This window comes from Eriocheir sinensis, chromosome 34 (assembly GCF_024679095.1).
Source record: "Eriocheir sinensis breed Jianghai 21 chromosome 34, ASM2467909v1, whole genome shotgun sequence".
NCBI classification, from domain to species: Eukaryota; Metazoa; Arthropoda; class Malacostraca; order Decapoda; family Varunidae; genus Eriocheir; species Eriocheir sinensis.
The window spans coordinates 5747974-5774014 of record NC_066542.1 but is presented as its reverse complement, the minus strand read 5'-3'; the positions used below and the strand labels follow the sequence as shown (position 1 = coordinate 5774014).

General features: G+C 48.1%; 1 protein-coding gene and 1 long non-coding RNA gene across 15 annotated transcripts in view; one reads left to right on the top strand and one right to left on the bottom strand.

Moving 5' to 3' along the window:
• Positions 1-26041, top strand: part of LOC127006963 (headcase protein-like) — a 124787-nt gene that overhangs the window by 37675 nt on the left and 61071 nt on the right. For all 14 annotated transcript variants that reach the window (XM_050877390.1, XM_050877383.1, XM_050877392.1 and 11 more), the window contains exon 2: positions 336-429. In XM_050877390.1, the coding sequence (XP_050733347.1) occupies positions 336-429 (94 nt within the window). The remainder of the gene's footprint in view (positions 1-335; positions 430-26041) is intronic.
• Positions 1799-5748, bottom strand: LOC127006966 (uncharacterized). Its single transcript, XR_007759992.1, has 2 exons — positions 5595-5748; positions 1799-5530 (listed from the first exon to the last, which is right to left on the bottom strand). It is a non-coding gene; the product is annotated as an uncharacterized LOC127006966 (long non-coding RNA).

Genomic DNA, 26041 nt, shown 5'->3' with positions numbered 1-26041 from the left:
CGTGTGTGTGTGTTTGTGTGCGAGGGACTGGGTTGGGGGTTGGGGGTTAACGTAGGTGTTGCTGGATTTGTGTTAAGGGATGGTGGCTTGTGTTGGTAAGAGTGGGTACCGTTGAATTCTTGGCGTTAAAGCGCTAAAAGTATACGAGTTACTGTATTGTGGAAAACTATAACTTACTACTACTACTGCTGCTGCTGCTGGTACTGCTACTACTGAAACTGCTAACTTTGCTATTTCCCCCTAGATTCTTGGCTCCCACACATTCTTATGCATTATTCTTGTGTTTGTTGGTGTTGGCGGCCTTGTCCTCACAGTCTCTCTCTCCTCTTCCCCAGGCACGGCTCGGGCGGCAGCATGTTTGCTCGGCGGGCAGACTTCAGCAGCTTCAACGTGCTGCCCAGACACAAGATCAACTCGTACCACATCAAGGTAGGGGCAGACCTAGTCCAGTTAATTCATGTTGTTTTATTTGTTCACTCTCCTCTGTGTGTTTCCCAAGGTTTGTTCACACCTTCATGGTAATGAGTAATGCTAATCATAATGACAAGTCGAGTTGCTTTTTCCTTCCGATTGTTTGCCTTTTCACTTTGCGGATCGGAAGCGCGCGTCGCGTCGCCCTTGAGGCCGAAGAGCATTTCTTTGAGGTCTGTTGTCGCGCCGCCGCGGCCGCCTCGTTCACCCGCGACCCTGGAGGAGTAAAGTGTTGCACCCGGTAACTTTTTGGGAACACGTGACCCTCAAGATGATCAGTTCAAACTCAGTCTTCTGTTGTTGTGTCCTTAAGTGTGCGCGAAAGGTCTTCACTGACCCAAGAGCTTTAGAGCTTAGAGCCTGACAGGTAAGCCTTATTCTCATCAGAGCTTTAGAGCTGACTACACATAGTCGTAGAACCTGTTTAGCCTCATGTTAAGCAAAGGTTGAGAGTGAGATAGAAAGAGATAGAGAGCGAGGCACCACCTGACTCGTGCGGACCTCAGTGAGGCTTTGAGTCGCGCAACATGAGACACTCAGTGTTAGAAGAACAGCTTAGCTAAGCCTTCCACCCCGGTCAGGTGAGACACGCTCTGCAGCGCCAAGGAAACATGTACCCTAACGATGCACTAGACTGAGAACCACCGAACCAGAGACTGCCATAGTAACTGACACAAACTCAATTGACTCATGAATAAGTAACATTTCCGAAAAGCCAGAGTTAAGGAAGAGCAGTTAGCATTATAGAGGCAGGCGAGGCCGTGCAGCCCAGAAGAAGCGGGCGAGTGACGCAGCAGCAGCGCCGCGGTACACGGCAGGCAGGCAGGTCATGATGCCCCACCGCGGACTATCAAGATGCCGGGCGAAGACTTGTGACCAGACCAGTTTTCATTTATAATAATTCACCATCAGAACACTGTCTAACTTAGCCCTTGAAGCACCTTGCCATCACTTGTTTGCCATGTACACAAGGACGCTAACGCCCCTTGCCACACGAGGTACCCAGAGCCGAGCGGGCGGACGCAGGCTCCAATAGCTCTCTGTAACTTGAGCGGCAGCGGAAAAAAACAACAAAAAAAAAAACAGCACTTGGTCATTTTGATGTTTTGCCAAATAACATAAAATCGCTGAGTGAAGACCAATTTTCTCTTTTTTTTAGCTGCAAAATTTATGCAGAAACTTTTGCGCATCGGAGCCACGCACTTTTTGCACCGGTATTTACATATTTTTTTTCAGTGAGTTTGCTTGATAAAAATAGGACTTAAGAAGGTTGTTATGTACTAAATAATAATAATATGATGATGTTCTGTGTCTTGCTCTTAGAAGGTTAATAAAGTAGTACTGAGGATGCACAGAACAACTTGTCTTTAATAAACCAGATCAACCTTAACGTCACTTTCAATGTAATTCTAAATAATCCCAGAGAGAGAGAGAGAGCGCAAGTACACAAGATCCTGCAACACACATACACACCCACCCACCCCCAAAATACCCGTGGTTGGTTACCGTTGCACGTAGGAGTGGAAAAAATACACCTACCCCTGCAGCTTAGGAGGGAGGGAGGGAGAGAAAGGGAGGGCTTGTAAGGGCGGCGTTGGCGGGGCGTTAAGCACACATTCCCCCGAGGAAGCTTTATGTTTGCAATTACAGGGAAGCGCAGGTGTTTCGACGGCTGTATGTATTCCACCATTTCCCTTTAGGATAGGTACTGCTTGGGTTATGGCGCAGTCTCGCGGGATGATACAATATGGAGGGGGAGGAGGAGGGATAAGAGAAAGAGTAAGAAGTGGAGGAGAAGGCTAGATCTGCATACGGAAATCATCGTTAGCTTAGCATCCCAACCGAGAAAACTAACATAACCACCACCACCACGCGCGAGAGGGAGAGGGAGAGAAGCGGATCGATAGAAAACGGAGCAGCAGATCGGCCGTTCCCAGGGATAACTCTGCGGATTCGCTCATAAATCGATGCGTGTCTTTCATAACGCGGTTCCCCGTCGACACACCCAGATTACACGTCGTAAAGGGGAAGTGAGAAGAAGCGCACGGCCTGGAAGACAATGGCGTTATAAAATTTGCAATTCCTCCCGGTCATAAAAAAGTGTAATTACCTCTATTTTGGTCAGCTGTTGGTATGTGGAAGAGGGAGGGGGACGCGGAGGGGTACCAGCCCAAGAATGGCTCGTTTTGTATTGCATCGTGCGGCGTCTAGTTATTATTACACTCACGTTTATGAGCGCCAGGGACCACGAGTAGCAGGCCATTCACTTTATTGCCACTAACGTAGACTGTGAATTCTGAACTTAGAACGCAACGAATGGGGACCTCACTCAGACATCATAGCCCCCAACAGACTAACGTAAACTGTCAATTCCGAACTTAGAAAACAAGGAAACAGACATCGCAGCCACTAACAAAGACAGGACAGACAACGCTATAGGGCGGGGAGGAGCCTGAGGAAGGGACTTAGGTGAATGGCCCAATTCGAGTAAGGGGACGGGAGGGAGGCGGACGGACCGGATCAGAGCCTCGAGCACCTGTACCCATTCCAAGGAGGTTTAATTAAATGTGGCTCCCCGCAGGTCAGAAAAAGAACTATCCCACCAATAAAAGGGGCGATCATTTCTGGATAGCACTCCTGAGGTAATGAAAACGAGTGAGACAGACCCCGAGAGGTACAAGTGGGAATCCTGATCAACACACAAACTTCGAGTATTAGCGGAGCATTAGACGCCTCAATAAATAACCGCTGGGAGTAAACAAATCCCTTCCGTATAGGCTTAGAGCAAGTGATTGGGGACGGAAGGAGAAAGGAGACGAAAAACAAACACGCACCGTTGACTTCGTTGCTCTAATGGAAGATTAATCAAGTCGGTAGAAATTGGAAAAAAAAAAAAACACCAGCGAAGACAATTTATTTAGGTCACTCACCGACGTGGAATGATTGTAATTAGTTTCTTTCATCTTCGTATAAGTGGCCGGCGTTCCTCATAGCGATAGTCTGATTGTAGTAACAGCGGCGGGTCGGGGCTTAGGTCGGAGGTCGGAGCGGTGAGTTAGCGAGGTAGAAGAGGAACGCCAGGATAATTAGGTTAGCTGCAGGTAGATGGCGTGCCTTCCAGGGGCTACTACCGCGGCAAAGGTTTATTAACATGCAAATGAGAATGCAAATGAGGGCCGCAACTGATGAGGGGCAGCACGTGTGATTTCCAAAAGGGATTTTCGATCAGAAGAGAACCAGTTGAGGGGAACTAGAGACACGGGGAGACGGGAAGGGAGAAAGGGGAGGAGAGGGGGGAAGAGAGAGCCAGATGAGGGGACTAGAACCAGAGGGAGAAAGGGGGAAAAAGGGTTGCGAAGGGGGAACTGTGCCAAAGTTTGTTATTTACATGCTGGTGTTCCGAGTTGGGATAATTTTCGAGGGGGTTTGTAGAGAAGCGGCGGCGGCTCACGCGTTGATTAAGGAAACGTTGATTATCACTTACAAGGACGCAGGATACATAGAAATGAGGCTATTTGCACACGAGAGAGAGAGAGAGAGAGAGAGAGAGAGAGAGAGAGAGAGAGAGAGTAGTAACGGTAGAAGTAGAAGTAGTAAGAGTAGTAATCTCAGATAAGACTTGGATGCCGGAGGGGAAGAGAAGTAGAAGTAGAAGGAGGAGGAGTAGGAGGAGGAGTAGGAGGAGGAGGAGAAGGAGGAGGCGTGTAGTTCGGGGCTTTATGGAGGAGTATTTCTCCTCCCATGACCTTCCCTCCCTTTCCTCACGACCCATCTCTCCCGTTTCCTCCACTCTGTCTTGTCCAACGGTAGGTGTTTCTCTTCATTCCTCCATCCGCCGGCAAGCCCTCTCCCATTCTCTTCTCCCTTCTATCACCCCAACCACTCCTATCTCCCCCCCCTCCCCCCTCCCATTTTACCCATTACCTACCCCCATCGTCCTCCCTTTTCCCCTCTCTACCTCACCCATTTCCCTTCCCGCCCTCCCATTTCCTGTCATTTCATTTTTTTTCCTTTTTTTTTCGGGTCATATCCCCCTTTTTCTCTCTCTCTCTCTCTCTCTCTCTCTCTCTCTCTCTCTCTCTCTGCCCTCCTCGCTTCATCATCATAATCTTAAGTATTTTACGGCGCGAGTTTAATTATTTCCACAAACTTTTTCGGCCGCGACTTAAATTTTCGAGGATATTGTTCATCGGTTTCTTATAACAACCCCGAGAAGATTTTTTTTTTTTTTAATATATACAATTTTTTTCCTCTCGCTATTCTTAATCGGCGGGAAGGGTGTGGAGAGGCAAAGAGGGAGGGAGGGAGAGGTTCAAGAGAGGGAGGGAGAGGTTCAAGAGAGGGGAGAATTTAACCAAGTGTGCGCTGAGTAATTAATGAAAACGGTTAAATAGAAAACGTACGGTAGTTACACTTGAAAGAAAACGGGATGGAAGTTGCCAGCGGACGTTACTTCACTTGCGCATAAAAATTAAATAGAAAGTGTTATAGTAATACATCTAGAAAAAAAAATATAACCCGTAGACTAATTTAGATTTTAGAATATCACTACAAACTTCTTTAAATGATTGCACTTACTCGATAATCCGCCCAATGCTAAGGTTTTCGAATGGTTACCCCGATCTGCATGGACCTTACAAACATGGCTTCACACTCTTTAGATAGTTCGCCCTTGTAGATAAGGTTCTTTAAAACGGTTTCGCTCGTACTCTTTAACAGCACCTCCGTCCAGTGACTTGGCTTCTTAAATCGCACCTGCTTTCTGTTTAGGTCGTTAGATAAGGCCTCACCCTCTGATCAGACTTGCTAAACTAACCTAAACTACGTACTAGAAATGTCTCTTGCTAAGGCTTCATCCTCTACGAAGACCTAACCTAAGCGTACTGAATAGATCTCTTCATGTGCTCATTCTCTGCAAATACCTAACCTAACCTAACCTTCGTACTGAAAAACGTCTCTTTCTACGGCTTCACCCTATGCAAAGACCTAGCCTAACCTAGCCTTCGTACGGAATAGCTACGTTTTTTTGGCCTCACCCTCTGCAAAGACCTAACCTAACCTAACCTTCGTACTGAATAAGGTCTCTTTCTACGGCTTCACCCTCTGCAAAGACCTAACCTAACCTTCGTACTGAAAGATCTGTTTTTTTGGCCTCACCCTCTGCAAATACCTAACCTAACCTATCCTTCGTACTGAATAAGGTTTCTCTGCGGCTTCACCCTCTGCAAAGACCTATCCTAACCTAACCTTCGTACTGAATAGATCTGTTTTTTTGGCCTCACCCTCTCCAAAAACCCACAAAGACAACTCACCCCACTTGATAGACTTTAAAACTGATCCCACGCCATCGACAGGCCGTTAAAACCACACCCGATAGCCCTGTTTAGTGGTCTTTTTACATGGCCCCGCCCTCAGGATAGGCCTCTTCAGATAGCCCTCTCTGCTGGATAGGCCTTCGTCATCTCAGCTTCATTAGTCGGCCTCTTGGGATATCGTCGGCGACCTAAGGTGGGAGGCCAATGACCCTCGCGCCCTGGCAAGCCTCACTCACGTCCTCAGCTCCTCGGGCGACAGCTCACAAATCGGGTTTATCAGGTCATTTTCTGGCAGGCCCCCATTCCCTCATCCCTGACCCCCCTACCCCCCCTAATCCTCCTCCTCTACTTCTTCCTCATCTTCCTCGTTTTTCGTCTTTCTTCCCTCTTTCAGTTCTTGTCTGTCTGTTTCTCGTTTGATATCTTAGTTTTCTCACTCCAACCCTCCTCCTCTTCCTCCTCTTCATCATCTTCTTCCTCCTCCTCCTCCTCCTCTTCCTCTCCCTGTTTCGCCCTTTTACGCCCTTTTTTTCTCTCTCCCTCTCTCTCTCTCTCTCTCTCTCTCTCTCTCTCTCTCTCTCTCTCTCTCTCTCTCTCTCTCATAATTACCGTTTCTTTCTGCCATTTTACCTTCACGAAATAGGAAAGGTAAGCCAAGGGACGATAAAAGCTATTGAACTTTGGGAATATGAAGGAACAAGGGAAGGGAAGGAAGGATAGATGATTCTCGTGGAAGATGACGGGAGACGGATGTTTAGCAGATAAGGAAGGAATGGCTCGTTAGAAGAGGGGAAAAAGGGGAAGCTTAGAAAGAAGAGAAAGCAGAAATATGATGGAAAATGGATGCTGTAGAGAGAGAGAGAGAGAGAGAGAGAGAGAGAGAGAGAGAGAGAGAGAGAGAGTAGGAGAGGAGAAAACGGGGAAAAGACGAACAACTCTGATCAAAGAAGAAAAATAAATGCTAAACATATATAGAAAACGGTACAGACTTTTCAGATAGCGTGAGATCAAACAAAAGAGAAGGAGAACATGATGGAAAATGGATGCTGTAGAGAGAGAGAGAGAGGAGAGAAAACAGGGATAAAACGAACAACAATGATCAACAAAGAAAAAGGAAAAGAGTAAAAAGATAATGAAGACGGTACAGACTTTCCAGACGGCTCAAGATCAAACAAAAGAGAAGGAGGAGGCTCGATGCATAGAGGGAGAAGGCTTAAAACACCGCTGGAGTATCTTAACTGCTACAACAACAGAAGGGGAAGGCGACAAAGAAAAGAAGGAGGGGAAAGTAAACGGAAGAGATAGTTCGGTTAGTTTGCGCATAATTTAGGGAAGCCGCGAGAGTGTACCACGTTGCCTTAGAGAGAAAAGCATTCAGTTTAAAAGGAAGAGGTTGAAAGCCAAGGATAAATTGAGGAAGAGGGAGATAGAGGAAGGAAAACGATGGATGGAAGAAGGGAGGCAGCCAAGGATATAGAGATGGATAGAGAGAGAGGAAGAAAGGAAGGAAAGGAAGGGCGCAAGTGAGGCTGAGAGAGAAGGAAAACGGTGGACGAAGAAGGACAGAAGGAGAGGAAGGGAAGGAAGAAGGGAGATGAGTTAGTGATGGAGGAAAGGAAGCAGAGTTAGTGATAGAGGAAGAAGGGAAGGGAGAGTAGCCAGGAATAGTGATGTAGGGAGGAAGGAAGGGAAAGGGAGAGGAAGGGAAGGAAGAAGGGTGCTTTCCTCCCTCCCTTCCTCTCTCTCCCTTAGTCACAAAAGCCCTGGCCACTATAAAATCGCTCCCACTGTACGATCGACCACTCACATCAATGTTAATGATCACTCCTTCATTTCCGAGCGGCGCCGACCCATACGAGCGGCCCCTCCCACCCGCTGGCGTCAGACCCGAGGGCAGCAGGCTAGGGTTGCTTTACTCAGACGCTTCTATTTTCAAAGACCAAAAAAGGGGATCAATCGGGTTCTCATGCGTGTTCTTTTAGGTTCATGGCACAGAAAAAAGGTTACTCTACCGCTAGGGTCATACAACTACCCCTGGAAATGCCCCAAGCCCCTACGAAAGCCTTGTCAAATGTGTGTTTCTTAGGTTCATGACACAGAAAAAGGGTCACTCTACCGCTAGGGTCATAAAACTACCGCTGGAAATGCCCCGAACCCCTACGAAAGCTTTGCCAAAAGTGTGTTTCTTAGGTTCATGGCACAGAAGAAGGGTCAGACTACCACTAGGGTCATAAAACTACCCCTGGAAATGCCCCGAACCCCTACGAAAGCCTTGGCAAATGTGGGTGTGTATAAATAAGGTCCCCGGCAAGGCATCGAGGCCGGCCGCTGCGTATTTTTATTAAATCAGCTTCGATCGCTTACGCAGAGGATTTGGCTGTTTATTCAGGGGCCACACGGAAGTTTTGAAAGTCTTTTAAATTATGGTCTTAACCTCCGTCACTTTGGGAGAACAGAAGGACCAGGAGAGATAGACAGGGAGGAGGAGAAGAGGGGAGGGGAGAGGAGGATTAAAACGAGATAGGAAAAGGGGGAGAGAAAGAGAGAGAGAGGGAGAGAAAGACAGCACAACAACAAAAGAAAGTAAAAAACAGGAGCAGGAGAGAGATTAAAGCGACACAGTACACGGAGGAAATAACAGAGAGAGAGAGAGAGAGAGAGAGAGAGAGAGAGAGAGAGAGAGAGAGAGAGAGAGAGAGAGTTAGGCTCAGGGTTCTGCGATTTATGGTATGGGCGCAGCACTTACGGAAGAGGGAGAGAGAGGGAGAGAGAGAGAGGGGGAGGAGGAGGAGGAAGAAGCTGTATGGTAGTGCGTAGGGGAGAGAGAGAGAGAGGGAGAGAGGAAGTTAGGTCAAGGAGAGGAGATGCGATGAAGGACGTAGAAAGGAAGGAAAGAAGGATGGAAGGACGAGACAGGAATAATAAGGAGAAAGAACAAAGAAAAGGAGAAGGAAGTAGAAGAGACAGAGATTAAAGAAACGATGAAAAAACAAAACAAAACAGAAAGAGAAGAAAAAAAAGAAGGAACAAAGGAGGAACGAGAGTGGGAAGGAATAAAATAAGAGGGAAAGAGAAGGAAATCGAGAAGGTTGTAAGATAGGAAACAAGGATTGGAAACACGATGGAAAAAAATTGAAATAGAGAATAATCAGACGGGGAAGAAAAAAAGGACAAAAAAACGTGATGGAGAACATAGAAAGGAATAAAAATTTGAAAAGAGAAGGAAGAAAAAGGGAGAGAGGGCAAAAAAAAATACACTTAAATATCGAAAAAAAAGATGAAAAAAATAAAGAATAATCAGATTGGAAAGAAATGATAAAAAAAGGAGAGATGGAAGAGGTAAAAACGATGAGAGAAAAAGTATAGAGAAAATAATCGGATGAAGGAAACAAAAAAAAAGAAAAAAGAAAGAAAATAAAAACGATGAAAAACAGAGCATAGACAAAATAATCGGATTAGGAAACAAAAAAAGAAAAGAAAAAAAAGTAAAAACGACGAAAGAAAAGGTATAGACAAAATAATCGGATGAGAAAAAAGAGAAAAAGAAAGAAAAGAACGAAACTAAGTCAATTTGATTAACTTTGTCGAATCACAATTTTTTTATTTATTTTTTGAGAAGGGGAAAATAACATAACAGGAGCAAAAAATAAAAAAAAAAGGCAAATTGGCGAATGTAATTATGTACGAGTTGAGTTAGAGCGAAAGTAAAGCCGTCAAAGGGAACAGCGGAGGAAAACAACAACAACAACAACACCACCAACAACAACAAGAACAACAACAACAAGAGCAAAAAGAAAATAAGGAAAAAAAATGAAAGAAAAAAACTCGATAAAACGTAGGACAAAGCATTACAATCAGAGAGAGAGAGAGAGAGAGAGAGAGAGAGAGAGAGAGAGAGAGAGAGAGAGAGATCGTAATAGTGATTCAGTTATCTCTCAAATGAGCAGTTAGAGAGACCATTAACCACACACACATACACACACACACACACACACACACACACAGAGCAATAATCAGCTAACAATTTCTTGGTCACTAGTTTTAAGTATTGCGAGATGGGGGAAAGAGAGAGAAGCAGAGGGAGGGAGAGAGAAGCGAGGAGAGGAGGAAAGAAGGAGAGAGAGAGAGAGAGAGAGAGAGAGAGAGAGAGAGAGAGAGAGAGAGAGAGAGAGAGAGAGAGAGAGAGAGACCAACTCGTGATTCACCCATGCCGAAAAGATGGGAACTGCAATGGAAAATCAATGATGCAATAACACAGAAGCTTCCCACCATCACCACCACAACCACCACAACCACCACCACCACTACCACCACCACTACTACCACCACCACTAGGATAACCCAATTAGCCAAGAATGATTGACGAAAAGAATTATTGGAATATTTTGAAGCCCACATCCCACTTTGAACCAGAACCAATTTCGGAGAGACCCGCCATGATCGAGAGAGAGAGGGAGAGGGAGCGGATAGGGAAGTAGTAAAAGGATATATGGGAGAGAAGGAGAAGAAGGTTAGGAGGAAAAGAACATGTAGGTGGAGGAAACTTTTGGAGAGGGGGAGAGAAACATGGTGATAATTGTTATAGAGATTTCTGAGGCCAACGACCGTGTATGGAGAGAAGGAGGAGGAAAAGGGAGGGAGAGAGAGAGAAGGAAAGGGAGAGAGAATGGAGGGGGAAGGAGGGACGAATATAAACGTCGAGAGGCAAAGGGGAGGAAAGTTGAAGTAGAAAAAGAAAGAGAGAAAGAGAAGATTGAAGATTGTAAACTAGATGAAATTGCTGATTGAAATGGACGAAAGAACGAGGACACGAGATATTGAGAGAGAGAGAGAGAGAGAGAGAGAGAGAGAGAGAGAGAGAGAGAGAGAGAGATAATATCGGAAAATAAACGGAAACTCAATAGATGACAATGCGTAATAAATGTCAGGGGGAGAAGGAAATGGGGAGAAAAAGAGGAAGAAATAAGAGAGAGAGAGAGAGAGAGAGAGAGAGAGAGAGAGAGAGAGAGAGAGAGAGAGAGAGAGAGCAATCAACATATGGAATAATTTCGTTAATGTATTTTTGTTTTTTGTTTTTTTGCCCATCCCTCGGCTTACTGGATTTGACATTAGTCTGAGTCTCGCCTCTCTTTGTAGCATATCACTCTCCCTTTTTATCTTCTGCCTTTCTTCCCTTCTTTATGTGTGTGAGTCGCCTATCCCTCCCTACCTTCCTCTTCCCTTCGTTACCCTCCTCTTTTTTCTCCCTCCGTTTCTTTCAACATCCTAAACACCTGCCGCACACACACACGCACTCACACACTTCACCTCCCTACCTATTTACCTACCATACTTTCCTCCCCATACGTTTACCCAACACGCAGCGACGGCCCATTCCCTTCCTTCCTTTCCTTCCCTCCATGTTACCTCCCCTACGTCCATATCTTCCTCCAGCTTCTTCCTTTCCTTTTTCTTCCTTACCTCCTCCCCTCCTCCATGTTACCTCCCCTACGTCCATATCTTCCTCCAGCTTCTCCTTCCTTCCTTCTTCCTTACCTCCACATCTACCTTCTCCTTTCCTTCCCTCTCCTTCCCTCCGTGGTTTTCCTTCATCCTCCTCTCCCCTTCCCCTTCACCCCTCTCCCCCCAATCCAAGCCCACCCAAACCTTCCGAAAAAATTTCATTATTCCTCGTAGAAGGTAAACAGGAGCCCAAAACATCCATCCATCCTTTTATAAGCTTCCCCGCGCATTAATTTTAAGGGGGTATCTTTAATTATTCAGCGGGACCCTTAATTATTCGACCGAGGTATTCAGTTACTCTCGACCCCAAAGTTATTCAATTATTCCAAAACCGGTATTTCATTTACAAGCTCCTCCAAACAGATACCTGAATACCATAACAAATAATAGTTCGCTTAAGTAGTAATAGTCACACGCTGTATTATGCAAGGGGACATTCATTTATTATCCTCCCGAATACGTGACTGATCGGTAAAGGTTTTCAGTTATTCAGCGAGGCATTCCGTTATGAAGTGAAGGTAATCAGGTGCTTATAAATGAGGTATTGTTACTCACTGGGGGCGACCTTTAAGCGCTGAACAAAGGCGTGGCACGTGTATCAACCTTTAATCGCTTTACCGCACGCTTGCATCATTCGCGCGGGACCTTAAGCATTCCTATAGACTTCAAACCTCTACAGGACCTTCACCGAATCGCTCAGCTCTAAGACTAAGCTTCCAAATCTCCCCAAACGCCTAACAGGACCCTCACTGAACCTTTCAGCACTAGAACAAAGCTGCTAACCCTTCCCCAAGCGTTCCTCTAGACTTAAAACCTCTACAGGACCTTCGCCGAACCACTCAACCCTAAGGCAAAGCTTCCAAACCTTCCTAAACGTCTAATATGACCCTCACCGAACCTTTCAGCACTAGAACAATGCTGCTAACCCTTCCCCAAGCATTCTTATAGACTTAAACATCGACAGGACCTTCATCGTACCACTCACTCCTTAGAAAAGAGCTTCCAAACCTTCCCAAACGTCTAACGGGACCCTCACCGAGCCTTTCAGCTATAGAATTAAGCTTGCAACCCACCCCCAAACATTTCTACAAGCTTAAGCATCAACAGGACCGTCACCAAATCACTCAGCACTAACATTAGACTTCCAAACCTTCCCAAACGTCTAACAGGACCCTCACCGAACCTTTCAGCAATAGGATCAAGATTGCAACCCTTCCCAAAGCATTCCTATAGACTTGAACATCAACAGGACCTTCAACAAATCACTCAGCTCTGAGACAAAGCTTCCAAATCTTCCCAAATGTCTAACAGGACCCTCACCGAACCTTTCAGCTATAGGATTACGCTTGCAACCCACCCCCAAACATTTCTACAAGCTTAAGCATCAACAGGACCGTCACCGAACCACTCAACCCTAAGACCAAGCTTCCAAACCTTCCCAAACGTCTAATATAACCCTCACCGAATCTTTTAGCACTAGAACAAAGCTGCTAACCCTTCCCCAAGCATTCTTAATGACTTAAACAGCAACAGGACCGTCACCAAATCACTCAGCACTAACATTAGACTTTCAAACCTTCTCATGTGTCTAACAGGACCCTCACCGAACCTTTCAGCACTAGAACAAAGCTGCTAACCCACCTCCAAGCATTCACCGTCACCAAATCACTCAGCACTAACATTAGACTTTCAAACCTTCCCAAACGTCTAACAGGACCCTCACCGAACCTTTCAGCACTAGAACAAAGCTGCTAACCCACCTCCAAGCATTCACCGTCACCAAATCACTCGGCGCTTACATTAGACTTTCAAACCTTCCCAAACGTCTAACAGGATCCTCACCGAACCTTTCAGCTATAGGATCAAACTTGCAGCCCACCCCCAAACATTCCTACAAGCTTAAATTTCAACAGGACCATCAGCTAATCACTCAGCACTAGAACAAAGCTGTCAACTCACCTCCAAACTTTCCTACAAGCTTAAGGCATCAACAGGACCCTCACTAAATCACTCTGCACTAGGACAAAGCTGCTGCACCGTTCACTAACCTCCCGCCACAACTCACATCTAACTTTCTCCTGCTCGTGGCCTTCCTACAGGAGCCTCAGCGAACCACTCAGCACGGGGACACAGCTGGTAAACCTTCCCCTGATACGTCACACTCATGTAATCCTCTACCCTCTAACTTTCTCTGCTCGCGGGCTTCCACCTCGCAACACACATACAAGAGAGGCGTGCGGGCCCCTACGTAAGCACTCCCCTGTAGCCAGCCACTCAAGAGGCGTCCCCGGGCCCAGCACATTCATTCTGCCCCCCCACGACACGGCGCACGCGGGACCCCGGGGGATGTTCCGCCGACCCCTGCATATCATTACCAACAATCATAACATTCCACGGCCCTCCAACCCTCCACCGCCTCCATGCCACCCCTCCTCCTCCTCCTCCACAAGCTCGTCAACCCAAGGCCTAAGGCACCTCTCCAAAGGGCCCCGGCCGGTCGTTTTAAGGCGAACCCCGAGATTCTTAATGTTTATGAGGCGTGATGAATGTGGTGGTTGGTTCTGCTGCGACGGTTCCATCTCTCTCGCACACTCTTCCTCCTCCTCCTCCTCCTCCTCGTCCATAAGCTTTTTTTCTCTCCTCTGTTTGGCGTTTCTCCCTCTCATGCCCTCCTTCCCCTGTTTGCAAGCTTATGGCCTTTTCATTCTCTCTCTCTCTCTCTCTCTCTCTCTCTCTCTCTCTCTCTCTCTCTCTCTCTCTCTCATAACTTACTCTCCCTTCCTCTCCGTTACTTCAGCCTTTCTCGTTCCCCTCCTGCCCTTCCTCCCCTCTCACCCATCACTCTCTCTCCCTCCCTCCCTCCCCTCCTCCATCTCTCTCTCCTTCAGCCTGTGTCACCACCACGAGTCGGCTTAATTGTCTCCCTCGGAAATCTGGTTTAGGAAAGAGAGAAAGAAAGATAAAAGTTGTACCCGCTCGCTCTCATTATTATCTTTCTCTTTCTGTTTTCCTCCACTTTTCTTCTTTTTCTTTCTTCTTTTCTCTGTGTCCGTCTCGCCCCTTAATGACGCAACACCATTTTCCTCCCCCACTTCCCTTTTCCTTTCCTAACATCTGCCTTCCTTTCGTCAGTGTTTCCTTTTGGCTAATTTCTAGGCCTGACACGCTCCCCCCCGAAGGCCAGCAGGACGCCACCAGGTCGCCGTTAGGGCCCTCACCGGCGTACCTCCGCTCCGAAGGTTCTAATTTGGGGTCATTCTAGGCCCACCGCCCCAGTCATTAGGCGCGGCGAAAGTAATTTTGCGCAGAGCCTCCATCACGATGAAAAAGGAGAGATAGCAGGTTCCTCGGAAGTCCATTTTTAGCTGGATTAGGCGATAGTAGGCCTAAGTGTGATTGGAGCTACCGTCACCCCCACCACATCTTCCACCTCGTCTCCACTTCACCTCCACTCTGCCAATTATCCACCAGTCTACCGCCCATCTTCTCCACTTTGCCTGAACCACCCAGCGTCATCCACCAAAGGCACTCGAACATCCACCTCCACCAGTCTGTCTCCACTTCAAGTCCACACCTCCACGCACTCAGCTATCCATCGTCCGTCCTCTCCACCTTCCAGAGAAGTGTAGCCTCCACCTGCTCCACATCTGTTTCCGCTCACCTCCACCGGGTCCGTCTTTACTTTCAGAACCACGACTACTACTCCACATACTCCACCTCACTTCCGTCTCCACTTCCTTTACCTCCACCCTCACCTCCACCGGCTATGTCCTTCCGTCCACCACCACCACCACCACCGCCACTTCTACACCCCGTCACCCACCTCCCACCTGTCTTTCTCCTCTTCCACTTTACCTGTGCCTCCCTCCACCTCCTCCACCTGTCCTCCTCACTCCGCACCACACCAATGTATACCTTGTCGATCTATGAAGGTCACGCGTTGACTGAAGCATAAAGGAAAATAGGAAAGTCGGGGATTAAAATATAAGATGACGTCACGTGGAGGGAAAAGAAAATGGGAAGTCGTTACGTTAATGAAAGAAAACGGGGATAGGAAAAAAAAAACTGACGCGTGAAATAAATGGCCCTGAGTAAAAAAAAAAAAAAAAAGAAAAAAAAAGAAAGAAAATAAAGTGGATTATAAAGAAAGAAGATATCGCTTGGAAACATCTTAATTGCATCACGACACACACACACACACACACACACACACACACACACACACACACACACACACACACACACACACACACACACACACACACACAGGGACAAAGAGGGAGCTACTCAAGGGGTGGGGTGGGGGGGGGGGGAGATAGGGGAATTTCGATGACGTATTCTTCAGTCCCCATCGGCGGTCAGGTCAGGTCAGGTCAGGTCAGGTCGCCTCTAACAACTCCCCTAATTAAAACGACTCCTGGAGAACAATTCACCTGTCGGCCTTCCAATTAAGGTATCAATTAAACTTCCAATTAGGTAGAAAAAAAAGTATTAGCTAATCAAACGACGATTGTTCAGCGCTGGCTAGTGGGCGATCACTTGTCCGCTTTCCCTTATTTTTCCCTCGTCTCCGGGGACTTCGCAGGCTCCCAACGCGTTCTTTTTTCCCCCGAAGCCAACATGGGGTGAGTCTACAACGGTCGGTATTATACTCTGACGCTACAGTTTCTCATATCAACTATTTATTTCCAAAGGCCGAAGAGGAGATTAATCGTATTCTAATGAGTGTTCTGCCACGTTCAATGCAAAGAAGAAAGATTAAACTATCACTAGAGTCATAAAACTACCGCTGGAAATGCCCATAACCACTAGGAAAGCCTTGTCAAATACCTGTAAGCGCCGAAATGTTGAAGAGTAAAGCGCTACGCGTTATTGGTCTTACATTTCATCCGTCACTTGTGTTATTCTTTTGTTTCATTCTCATTTTCGACAGTATTACCAACACGGAAAACACAAACACTCGTTCCACCGTATTTATGAACGATCGCAGAGAACCATCGAGGGAGGCCGAGGTAGGGAGGGAAGGGAATGGCGACACACAGGCCAAGTTACGTTGTCTTGGAGCTCTAATTTGACTCTTATCGTGGGCTGAGTAACGTATGGTGGGGCGTAGGGCTTGGTAGGGCGCTGGAGGTCAGGGAGAAAAGAGGTGAGTGCGGGGGGTGGGTAGGGGAAGTTACGAGGTTAGCGAGCGGTAGGGGAGGAGGTGGAAGCCATTCTCCGCAGCGTAAACCCCCTAAAATGATGATCCAATGCCCCGTAGACATAGTTTATTTGGGTGTTATTGAGCACTTAGGCGGGGCAGGACCTTCTCGAGCAGCCACAAAGATTCCGGGCCAGCCTCCTAATTGGTCCTCAGCCGACCTGTAACTGTTCCCCGGGTCGAGATGAAGCAATCTCACCCGCCCTCTCTACTCCGCTATGTCACCGCACTGTTCCTACTTACTCCCCCTTTCTCCATTACTCCGCTATGTATTTTCTTCGTTTTCTTCGCATCTTTTCTTCGTCACATGCCACCGCTTCGTCCCACTGCGTCGTTTCCCTTTTCACAGTCGTATTCCTCCTTCGACTACCTCCGTTTCCTTCCGCTGCGTCCCCCTCCTTGCTTCTCCCGAACTTGGGTAACTGCACTTTCCGCCTCTTTCCCTTTCTCCTTTCCATTGCCTCTCCGCTTCCCAAGTCGGCGTCGTCAAGGCTAAATGGCCGTCATTAGCTTCTACTTTTCATGGGTCAGGATCGTTACCGCGAGGGGCCTGTCGGGCGGGACTCAGTAAACATGATTCTTAATTAGTCGAGACACGAGCAGGCCGCGGCAGCCGTGACCCGGGCGCTGGCGGGGGTTTGTTTACGGCCCTTACCGCAGCCTTTGAAGTGCCCGCCGACCACTACATCCTAAGCGAGACCCAAGAAACACCAACCACAGCGACGCCCCACCTGACGGAGATAACCCACGGCCTCAGAGGTGCTCGGGCGAGGCCAACACACACACGCACCATACACAAGACGCCCCAAGAACCCTCCACCACTCACTCAGCTGCGCTTCCTCCTAATCACACGGTATTAGCCGCCGCTCTAAACAAAACACTTTTTTTTCCTTTCTTCTCCGCTCCCTTCTTGCCTTTATAAATATACAAACCGGTGACCCGTTGAGGCCGCGAGTGTTGCCACATGAGGTTCGCTTTATTGGTTTTCTCTTCCGCGGTTCCAGGAATTCCAGAGCCCTTGGAATAGTGGCCTGGAGGGGAGAGGGCCTAGGCTGGGGAGGGTGCCACTAGGGGGAAGGGGGGGAAGAATAACCGGCCGCTCTTTGTCTGTCACGCCATCACTCCCCACACATCAACGAAACGGGGAAGGGTAGAGGAAAGGGGGAGAGAAAGCAAGAAGTACAGAGGCAGTGGAGTATATAACGGTACTTACCCGGCGAAGCTGCACCCAGACACCTGCAAGGAAAACCAAAATAAATTAGTCAGTGCTATTAACGACATCAGTGCGTAAACTTAACAACAAGGATTCATACAAACACTACTGCATACAATAGCTAATGAGGACCGAGTGTTGCCTAGTGTTGCGTTGCGTTGCGTCCACACTCAACACGATTTTGAAGCTTAGCCCAGCACACCAATCAGGACGAGTCAGCACTGGGACGGCGTTTGTCTGTGACACGCCGCGATGAGAGACTCCTGAATATTCAACAGGGGAGGGAGGGCACTTACACACACACACACACACACACACACACACACACACACACACACTAAAAACATACATAAAACAGACTCCCAATAGGTTCTTATCACACGACTCACCACGCCACGTCAACACAGCGTTTTCTTCCCTTCCCTTCCCTTCCCTTCCCTTCCCTTCCCTTCCCATCCCTTCCCTACCCATCCCTTCCCTTCCCTTCCCTTCCCTTCCACTACTGACCATTTCCATCCCATCGTATTCCCAAATGTCCATCCCCTTCCCTTCCTCCGCCTATCCTGACATCTATCTCTTCGCCTTTCCAGCCTGTCCCTTCCCCTCATATACCAACCCTCGGGAGCAAGACTGACGCCCTTGAGGCCCACACTTCCCCTGCAGGTGATAATTTGAGGCGAACAGTCCCTTGGGTGTATCAAAGAAGGGCGGCGAGTGAAAACCTGGAAGAGAGAGAGAGAGAGAGAGAGAGAGAGAGAGAGAGAGAGAGAGAGAGAGAGAGAGAGAGAGAGGAAATGAAACTCACAACTGGATAAGGGTAGCAGCGGATTACTGAAAGACTTTGCTACACATTCGGAAGAAAAATGAGGGAGAATTAATATCAGGCTTGCGAGAGCGAATACGAGGAAGAAGGAGAAGCAGCAACATGATGGAAGGAACGTAGATAGGGGAAGGAAAGATCAGAATAAAGAACAGATGAAGGAGGAAATGAAACCGGGCATTGAAAGCAGGAAGCAGAGGATTAGGGAGAGAGAGAAAGAATAAAGACACTGCAGGCAATTTGAATACGGCAAAACACCATATACGAAAACTGCGCATCGGGCGGTATAGGAGGAGGGCGAGGAGTAATGAAGGGCAAAGGATGATGGAAGGAAGGAAGGAAGGGGAGGGAGAGAGAGAGAGAGAGTAAAGATAGAATAATGAGTTGAGGGCCACGTGGGGAGAAAGGGGAGAGGAGGAATGAGTGAGTGAATGCGGGAGGGAGGGAGAGAGAGAGAGGAAGGGAGGATAAGGGTAGGGTAGGGTAGGCGAAGGTAGCAATATATGAGGCAGGGAAGATGAAGGGTAAGGGTGCAGAGGGATGAGAGAAATGGGAATGGGACGAGAGGGCGAGAGAGGGAGGGAGACCAGATGGAAATGGAGGAGATGAGAGGGAGGGTACAGGGGAGGCGAAGCACATGAGTCAGGAGGGCAGTCAGTCATTTGCACGAAAGGGCGAGGTCGGGGTAACAGGGAAGAGTGAAATGGCAAGGAAAGGAGAGAGGAGGAGAGGGCTGGTTTGATAAGGCAAGGTAGTGTCAAGGGGGTCAGTCAGTCAGTCAGTCAGTTAGTCAGTCAGTGTAAGAAAGACCGATGCTGAAGTAAGAAAGAGGAGTGAAATGACAGTGAAAACGAAGGGAGGAGACGAAGGGAAAGGAGGATACAGATTAAGATAGGTAGAGATAGATCGGTCAGTCAGTCAGTAGCAAGGTAGGACAAGGAAAGGGAGAATAGGTAACGAGAGTTTTAGTAAGGTAGGTCAGTCAGTTAATCAGTTGCAAAGGAGGATAGGAAAGAAGAGGTTTAGTAAGTTAGGTCAGTCAGTTAGTTAGTCAGTCAGTCAGTTGCGAATTAGAACAAGGAAAGGAAGGAATATGGGTAAGAAGAGTTTTGCTAAGGTAGGTCAGTCAGCCAGTCAGTCAGTCTCAGTTGCAAGGTAGAACGAGGTAGAGGGGTAGGGCGTTCTTTGTGGACCGTTCCGCAGGTCTTGGCCACGGGGCGTTCAGCGACTGCCAACAAAGGCCATTGATAGCCATTAAGATAAACACTGTTGTGAAGACGAAGCATAATGGCGAGGGGGGAAAGGGAGAAAGGGAGAAGGAACGGGCCGAGGCAGTGACAGGGAGACTTTATAACCCCCTTCTTCTCTCCCTCTCTCTCCCTCTAGCTCTCTCTCTCTCTTTACTGATGCTTTCCTCGTCCTTACTTTCTTATCCTCCTTTCACCTAAACTTCCCAACCCCTCCTCCTCCTCCTCCTCCTCCTCGTGCGCACCCTCTCCACTCCTGTCATTAAGAATATGTGTAACGAGTGAGGGCTGACATATGTGATCACGTCGCCGTTACTGCCATCATAAACACGGAGATTAAGAAGCTCGGTAGGCAGGCAGGGAGACGGGGAAAAGGGGGAGCGAGAGCGGTAGGCATAGAAGTAGTAGCAGCCATAGTAGTAGTAGTAGTAGAGAGATTGTATATATGTGTGTGTGTGTGTGTGTGTGCGTGTTTGTGTCTGAGGTACGAGCGCGTTGATCAAATTAAGTTTATTTTTCGTATATAATTTTTTCCCCCCTCCAGCGCCGTCGCCGTAGAGTAGATAGAGATTGTGGGGCTCACGACCTCCCGAGTTTGTCTTGGAAAATGAGATTGCTATACAAATAATAATTGGATAGAGGCTTAGGTGCAACTTTTTCGGGGGGGAGGAAGAAGAGGGGGAGGAGGAGGGGAAAGATAGGGATGATTACAAACCGTAGAGAGAGAGAGACACATAAGAAAAAGAGAGAGAAAATGCCATAGGCGTCTTTGTGGAGTGCACGTGTGTATGTGTGTATGAGAGGTGGGATGCGGTGGAGTCGTCAGAGGTGGGAGTTTTGAATTGCAAATTGGATTGGCGTCATCCCATTACGAACGGTGGCTTTTAGCGGTGGGGGTTGTGTGTATTGGGAGGGTGGGAGGTTGTGGGTGGCAGGGTTACGTGAAGGAGAGAGAGTAAGGGGAAGCTGTCTAGAAAGGGTTGTGGGCAGTAGAAGGGAATCGAAGAGGATGCCAGAAATGTGTCAGAATCAGTATCATTTAAAAGGAAGGAAAAACGAAAAAGAGATAAGGAAAAGAAGTAAAACAGGAAGAAAAAAAAAGACAGAGAGGAAGGGAGGGTTAAAGAGACCCGTAATAAAGAATGAAGAACTAGAAGATAAATGAGACTTAAAAGTAATGCGTGCCAGAATCATTTAAAGAAAGCCGCGATAACGAATGGAGAACTGGGTGATAAAGAAGAGTTAAAAGTACGTAATGAAGGGATTAAAACAGGGTCTGGATAAGAGCGAGAGGGAAAAAAACGCAGAACAAATGGGTTGAGAAAGAGATAAAGGAGATAGAGGAGGAGGAGGAGGGAGGAAGGAGACGGAGACGGTAGGAACCCGCGAATCGAAATAAAAGGAAAAAAAGGATTAAAAAAAAAGTATAAGGATGATTACAGAAGGAAGGAGACAAAAGGGAAACAGAGAACTGCCGCCTAGAAAGGGTCAGAGGGAAGGGAGTGGCGTCGCAAAAAAAAAGAAAAAAAAAAAAGAAAAAAGAAAAAGGGGACTTGAAAAGGACGAAAAAAGAATAAAAAAAGAAAAGACATGTTGGAACGAACGAACGAAATAAAAGAAAATGAAAAAGGGGACAGAAAAGGAAGATAAAAAGAGAATAAAAGAAGAAAAGACAGAGGGAGACGAACGAACGAACGGACAGACTCGCCTTGCCTCGCCTCGTGCCAAAATCGCTTCGGGCCTCCTCTACCCCCCCCCCCCTCCCCTCCCCTTCCTCCCATCCTTCCCATCCCTCGCAAAAAAATAAAGGACGAAACGAGAAAGTATAAATCTAGCTCCCCCTGCGTTGTCCCCTCGTCTTCGATTTCATTCTCACCGGCGGCGGGCTCGTATTAATCCGGGATCTGCGGGCGACCAAACAGGAAACAGAGCAATATCACCGAGAACGCAAGCCTCAAAGACGTCCCAAGGAAAAAATTGTGTCTCGGCCTCCCTGCGTCTGTGCCCTATTAGTTCTTCTTCCTCCTCCTCCTCCTCCTCCTCCTCCTCCTCCTCCTTCTGCACCCCCAATAACCCTCAAGAAAATGAAAAATACTCCAAATTCCCTGATAATTCCATCGTGGGCGTAAAACGGATGAGGAACAGGATGCCGAGGACTCAATATATCCCCCTCCATCCCCTCCCTCCTCCTCCTCTCTTCCCCTCCTCTTCCCCAATACTGATCTGCCCGAGGGAGGGGCGAAGGGCGTCATTTGGCACAAGTTTTCTGCGGGATACGTTGTTCGGGGGGGAGGAGGGGAGGGGAAGGCGTAGAGGGTGATTTTATAGGCCTATCAGCCGGGGGTATCGCGAACACTGCCAAAAAAGGAATACATTAGCCAGATTTTTCCCCTCCTCACTTAGTAGTTGATGGGACGCGTGGACGAGGAGGCCCGCCGTTCATTGCACTCTCTTTCTTTCCCTTTTCTTCCCTCTTTTGTCCGTCTTTCTGATCGCTGATACGTAATCCACCTATTCCTCTCTCTCTCTCTCTCTCTCTCTCTCTCTCTCTCTCTCTCTCTCTCTCTCCCCATAGGCCGTAGCGGAGCAGAAACTCTTCGTCGTAGCGATAAGAATCGATAAGGTTCCGTTTCCCCGGTGAATTAAGCCGTGAAATGACCCTTAAAACGGCCGGTGCAAGAGGCTGCCGATTGCCTCCGTCTGCGCCTTCTTCTGCGTCATCACCGTTTGCGTAGTAGCTGCAGCGGCGTCCCCGGAGTACGAGTATCGCGCGGTGTCAGGTTAGGCGGGGGAGGGGGAGGGGGTAGTGGGGTCGAGGGGTTCTTCAGGGGGAGTAGCAGCGTCCAGGTGGTGGTGTGTAGCAGCGAAAAATAACCTCGGAAAAAATGGCTCCGTCGACAACTAAGGAGTTTGTTTATGTGACAGGCCGCGAGGAGGGCGATCAGCGTTACCAACCGTGTGGGGGAGACGCGCGCCTCTCAGGAAGGAGGGAATGAGAGGGAGGGAGGGAAGGAGGTATAAGGTTTCACTCACGGTCGCTACTTTATGTTGGGTCGTTGAGAGTCAGGGTGAGTAGAGGGACGCGACGCCTGGAGATTGTTGTTGCTCTTAACGTGTCACTTGTTCCTTGCTTTGAGGCTGCCGGAGGTGCGAGGCGTAAATGAAGATGAAGCAGTGATGGGGATGACGATGAGGCCGGTTGGCGACGCTGGGTTGAGGGGAACAGCTTGAATTTGCGCAACATCACTAGGGAAGGGAAGAGGGAAGGGCGAGATGGAAACATTGCGATTTATGGTTACAGTTGTAGCAGAGAAAATACTTTCTCGGGAAATTCTGGGCAGCAGACGTGGCCGAGGGAGGCGCGCTGTGGGGGCCACTTAGGCGGCAGCCGGCGTCCAGGCGAGGGGCGGCACAGTGTCCGGGCCACGTGTTCCTCACACTGCAACGTTACACTCACACGACACCACTGTGAATGTAAATGTTTGTTGTATGTATGTATGTATGTATACATGTATTTACGTACATAGCTACATATGTATGTGTGTGTGTATGTGTGTGTATATATATATATATATATATATATATCTATATATATATATATATATATATATATATATATATATATATATATATATATATATATACGTACTTATATGTGTATGTGTGTAAGACTGTATGTACATATGTTTGTACATATGTATATACGGATGGATGAATTGACAAGTGAAGGGGTGCACGTCTGTGTCTGTGTCTGTACGCATGGATGCATGTGGTTTTGAGAATGTGTATATGTACTTAGGTATGTGTACTGTTGTATTAGTAAGTATATTTAATACATTTAACCGTGAAATATTCAAGAATGAGCTCACATTAAGCACGTCACTGCTCACGCAGCTCCGCACAGGCACCGCACGGGTAGTCGTGCCGCTGTGTCCTCGTCCCTCTCGGGTGCCTCGCCCGGCCGCGCCGCCCTGCTCGAGGGCTGAACCGCTCTGGGTACCTCGCCGCCGCCATAATAGCGCTGCCAACGCATTCAGAGTAAACTTTTGTGATATTAAAGAGTCTCAAGACAGTGATCCACTTCACGGTACCGAAGATCCATCAATCCATGAGTTTGTTCTTGTCAAAGTGTTGCCACTTTACGCCTGTAACTTTGATGTGCAAGTCAGACGATCAGCAAGTAAAGACATAGCTAAGTGCAGCTTAGACAATTACCAGTCACAGGTATCAACAGTAACGTCAGAGAAGTTGGTCAGTCAAAGAAACGCCTCAGCAAGGCCTAGTGTGAGTAAGTGAAACAGGTCGCGTGGAGGCCGCAGAGTGTTAGTGCTCCGTCACAGTCGTCGTTAAGCGGCAGGAGCCACGGCGCCACGGGAGTGTAGCTAGGGCGTCGCGGGGACGTAGCCGAGGCACCTGGCGCGGCCCCAGCCCGGGCGGGACGTGTGCAGGCCACCGCCTCAGCCGTCGGCGGGAGGACCGTGGAGCAGCTGTCAGGGCGGAGTCCGTCGCGGCGGGACAGGGGCCGCAGTACTCTGTGAGGCGACACACACATACACACACCTGCAGAAGCCGTGTTAGGCCGAGACGCCCCCGCGGTATAGGCTCGCACGAAAACCCTCCCTCAGTTGTCACAACAAGAGGCTAGCTAAGAAAGCCGCACTAAGACGCTCCATAAACTCTCAAGAGTGACAGATGTGGTGTGAGGCGAGCGGTGGTGTACAGCCGCGGGCGCGGTGCTGTAGGTGTAGGCGGCCGACCCCCCCGCCCGTCCAGGCCCCGCAAGACCCCCGCCGACCGTCACCCGCCACAAGACCCGTCCACCCACGACGTCCACAGCGGCACTCAAAACCCAAGTTGTAAGAGTGGTTGTTGAAGACCAGTGTTAATGTTCACTTAAACTGTAAATGTTTTGATCTTATGTACATCTCATTACCTCTCATGTTGCTCACTATGAGTTAAGATTCACTGTGTCACTATCACACTTGGAGCATAATACTGTACCTCTCATTCTCACCGTCCCATTATGAGATGCTTGTTCGCTCATGCCACTCCTCGCTCCATGCTCTCATTGACTTCTGTGTCACGGTACCGCCGCCCAGACCACTCTAACGGTAACACTCAGGTAACGTAACGCACACACGCTAAGACGTCACCAAACTAACTAACAAACAAAGTACAACGCTGCCACGACAACCATCTCAGACACGAGGCACTCAGCTTTGTGCAAACCCACACACACACACACACACACACATACACACACACACGAAAAAAACCCCTAAACTAAACAGAACTACACACACACACACACACACACACACACACACACACACACACACACACACACACACACACACACACACACACTCAAACGCGTCAATACATTGCGAGTCTTAGTAAGGTGTTAAGGTAGGTAAAATTTTTCTGACCTCTACCTTCCCCTCCTCTACGTTTCGCTCTGCTGTACCTGAACCCCAACCCCCTTACCCTTCTACCCCTTCCCGTGTCCTGAGGTAACCCTCCTCCCACCTCCCCTCACCGCCTCCCCTCACCCTGCCTTCCCTCCTCGTGTACCCTTTTTTCTCTGTCTGTTACTCCCGAGTCCCCGCGCCCCGCGAGACTCACGCCCTGCGGTGCTCACGGCTAGCTCAGGCCAGACGGAGGCAGGCGACAGGTGCGCCGTGTCTAGTAGCGAGCGCGGGCCAGGTGCAGGAAGCAGGTAGGTGGTGTCCTCCAGGTGGCACCGTGCGCCAATCAGTCAATATCCGCTTACTTCACCCCCCAACACCCTGCCTCGGGGATTCATACACCCATTACTTTCACATTTATTTCCCATTCACCTAAGTATTAATTTGATTACCTCTTATTTTCACTGGATAATTTTACTTGAGTTTCATGTAATTTTTGTTTTTTCATTATTTTTTATTATTATCCTTATTATTATTACTGGTTTTTATTCTTGTTATTACCACCCCAGTTCCATTTTCTTTGCTCCTTGTGCCCATGTTCTGTGTAGCGCAGCACACAGCTCAGTGTCCTGGTGTGTGCGCCGCGTGTCTCATGTTCACACTAAGTAGCTCTCATCAGCCCTGTGTACGTAGGTTCCTCACTTGTCCACGCGTGCTGCTCTCTGTGCGACGCGTGTGTAGTGACAAAGCATTCACTGTGTACAACGTGTAAGACTAAAGACCTTGTGAGACGTGATATCTCGCCATTGTAATACGTGTACTCTCCTATCTGTAATGATGACGCTGTAACCTTTGATGTTG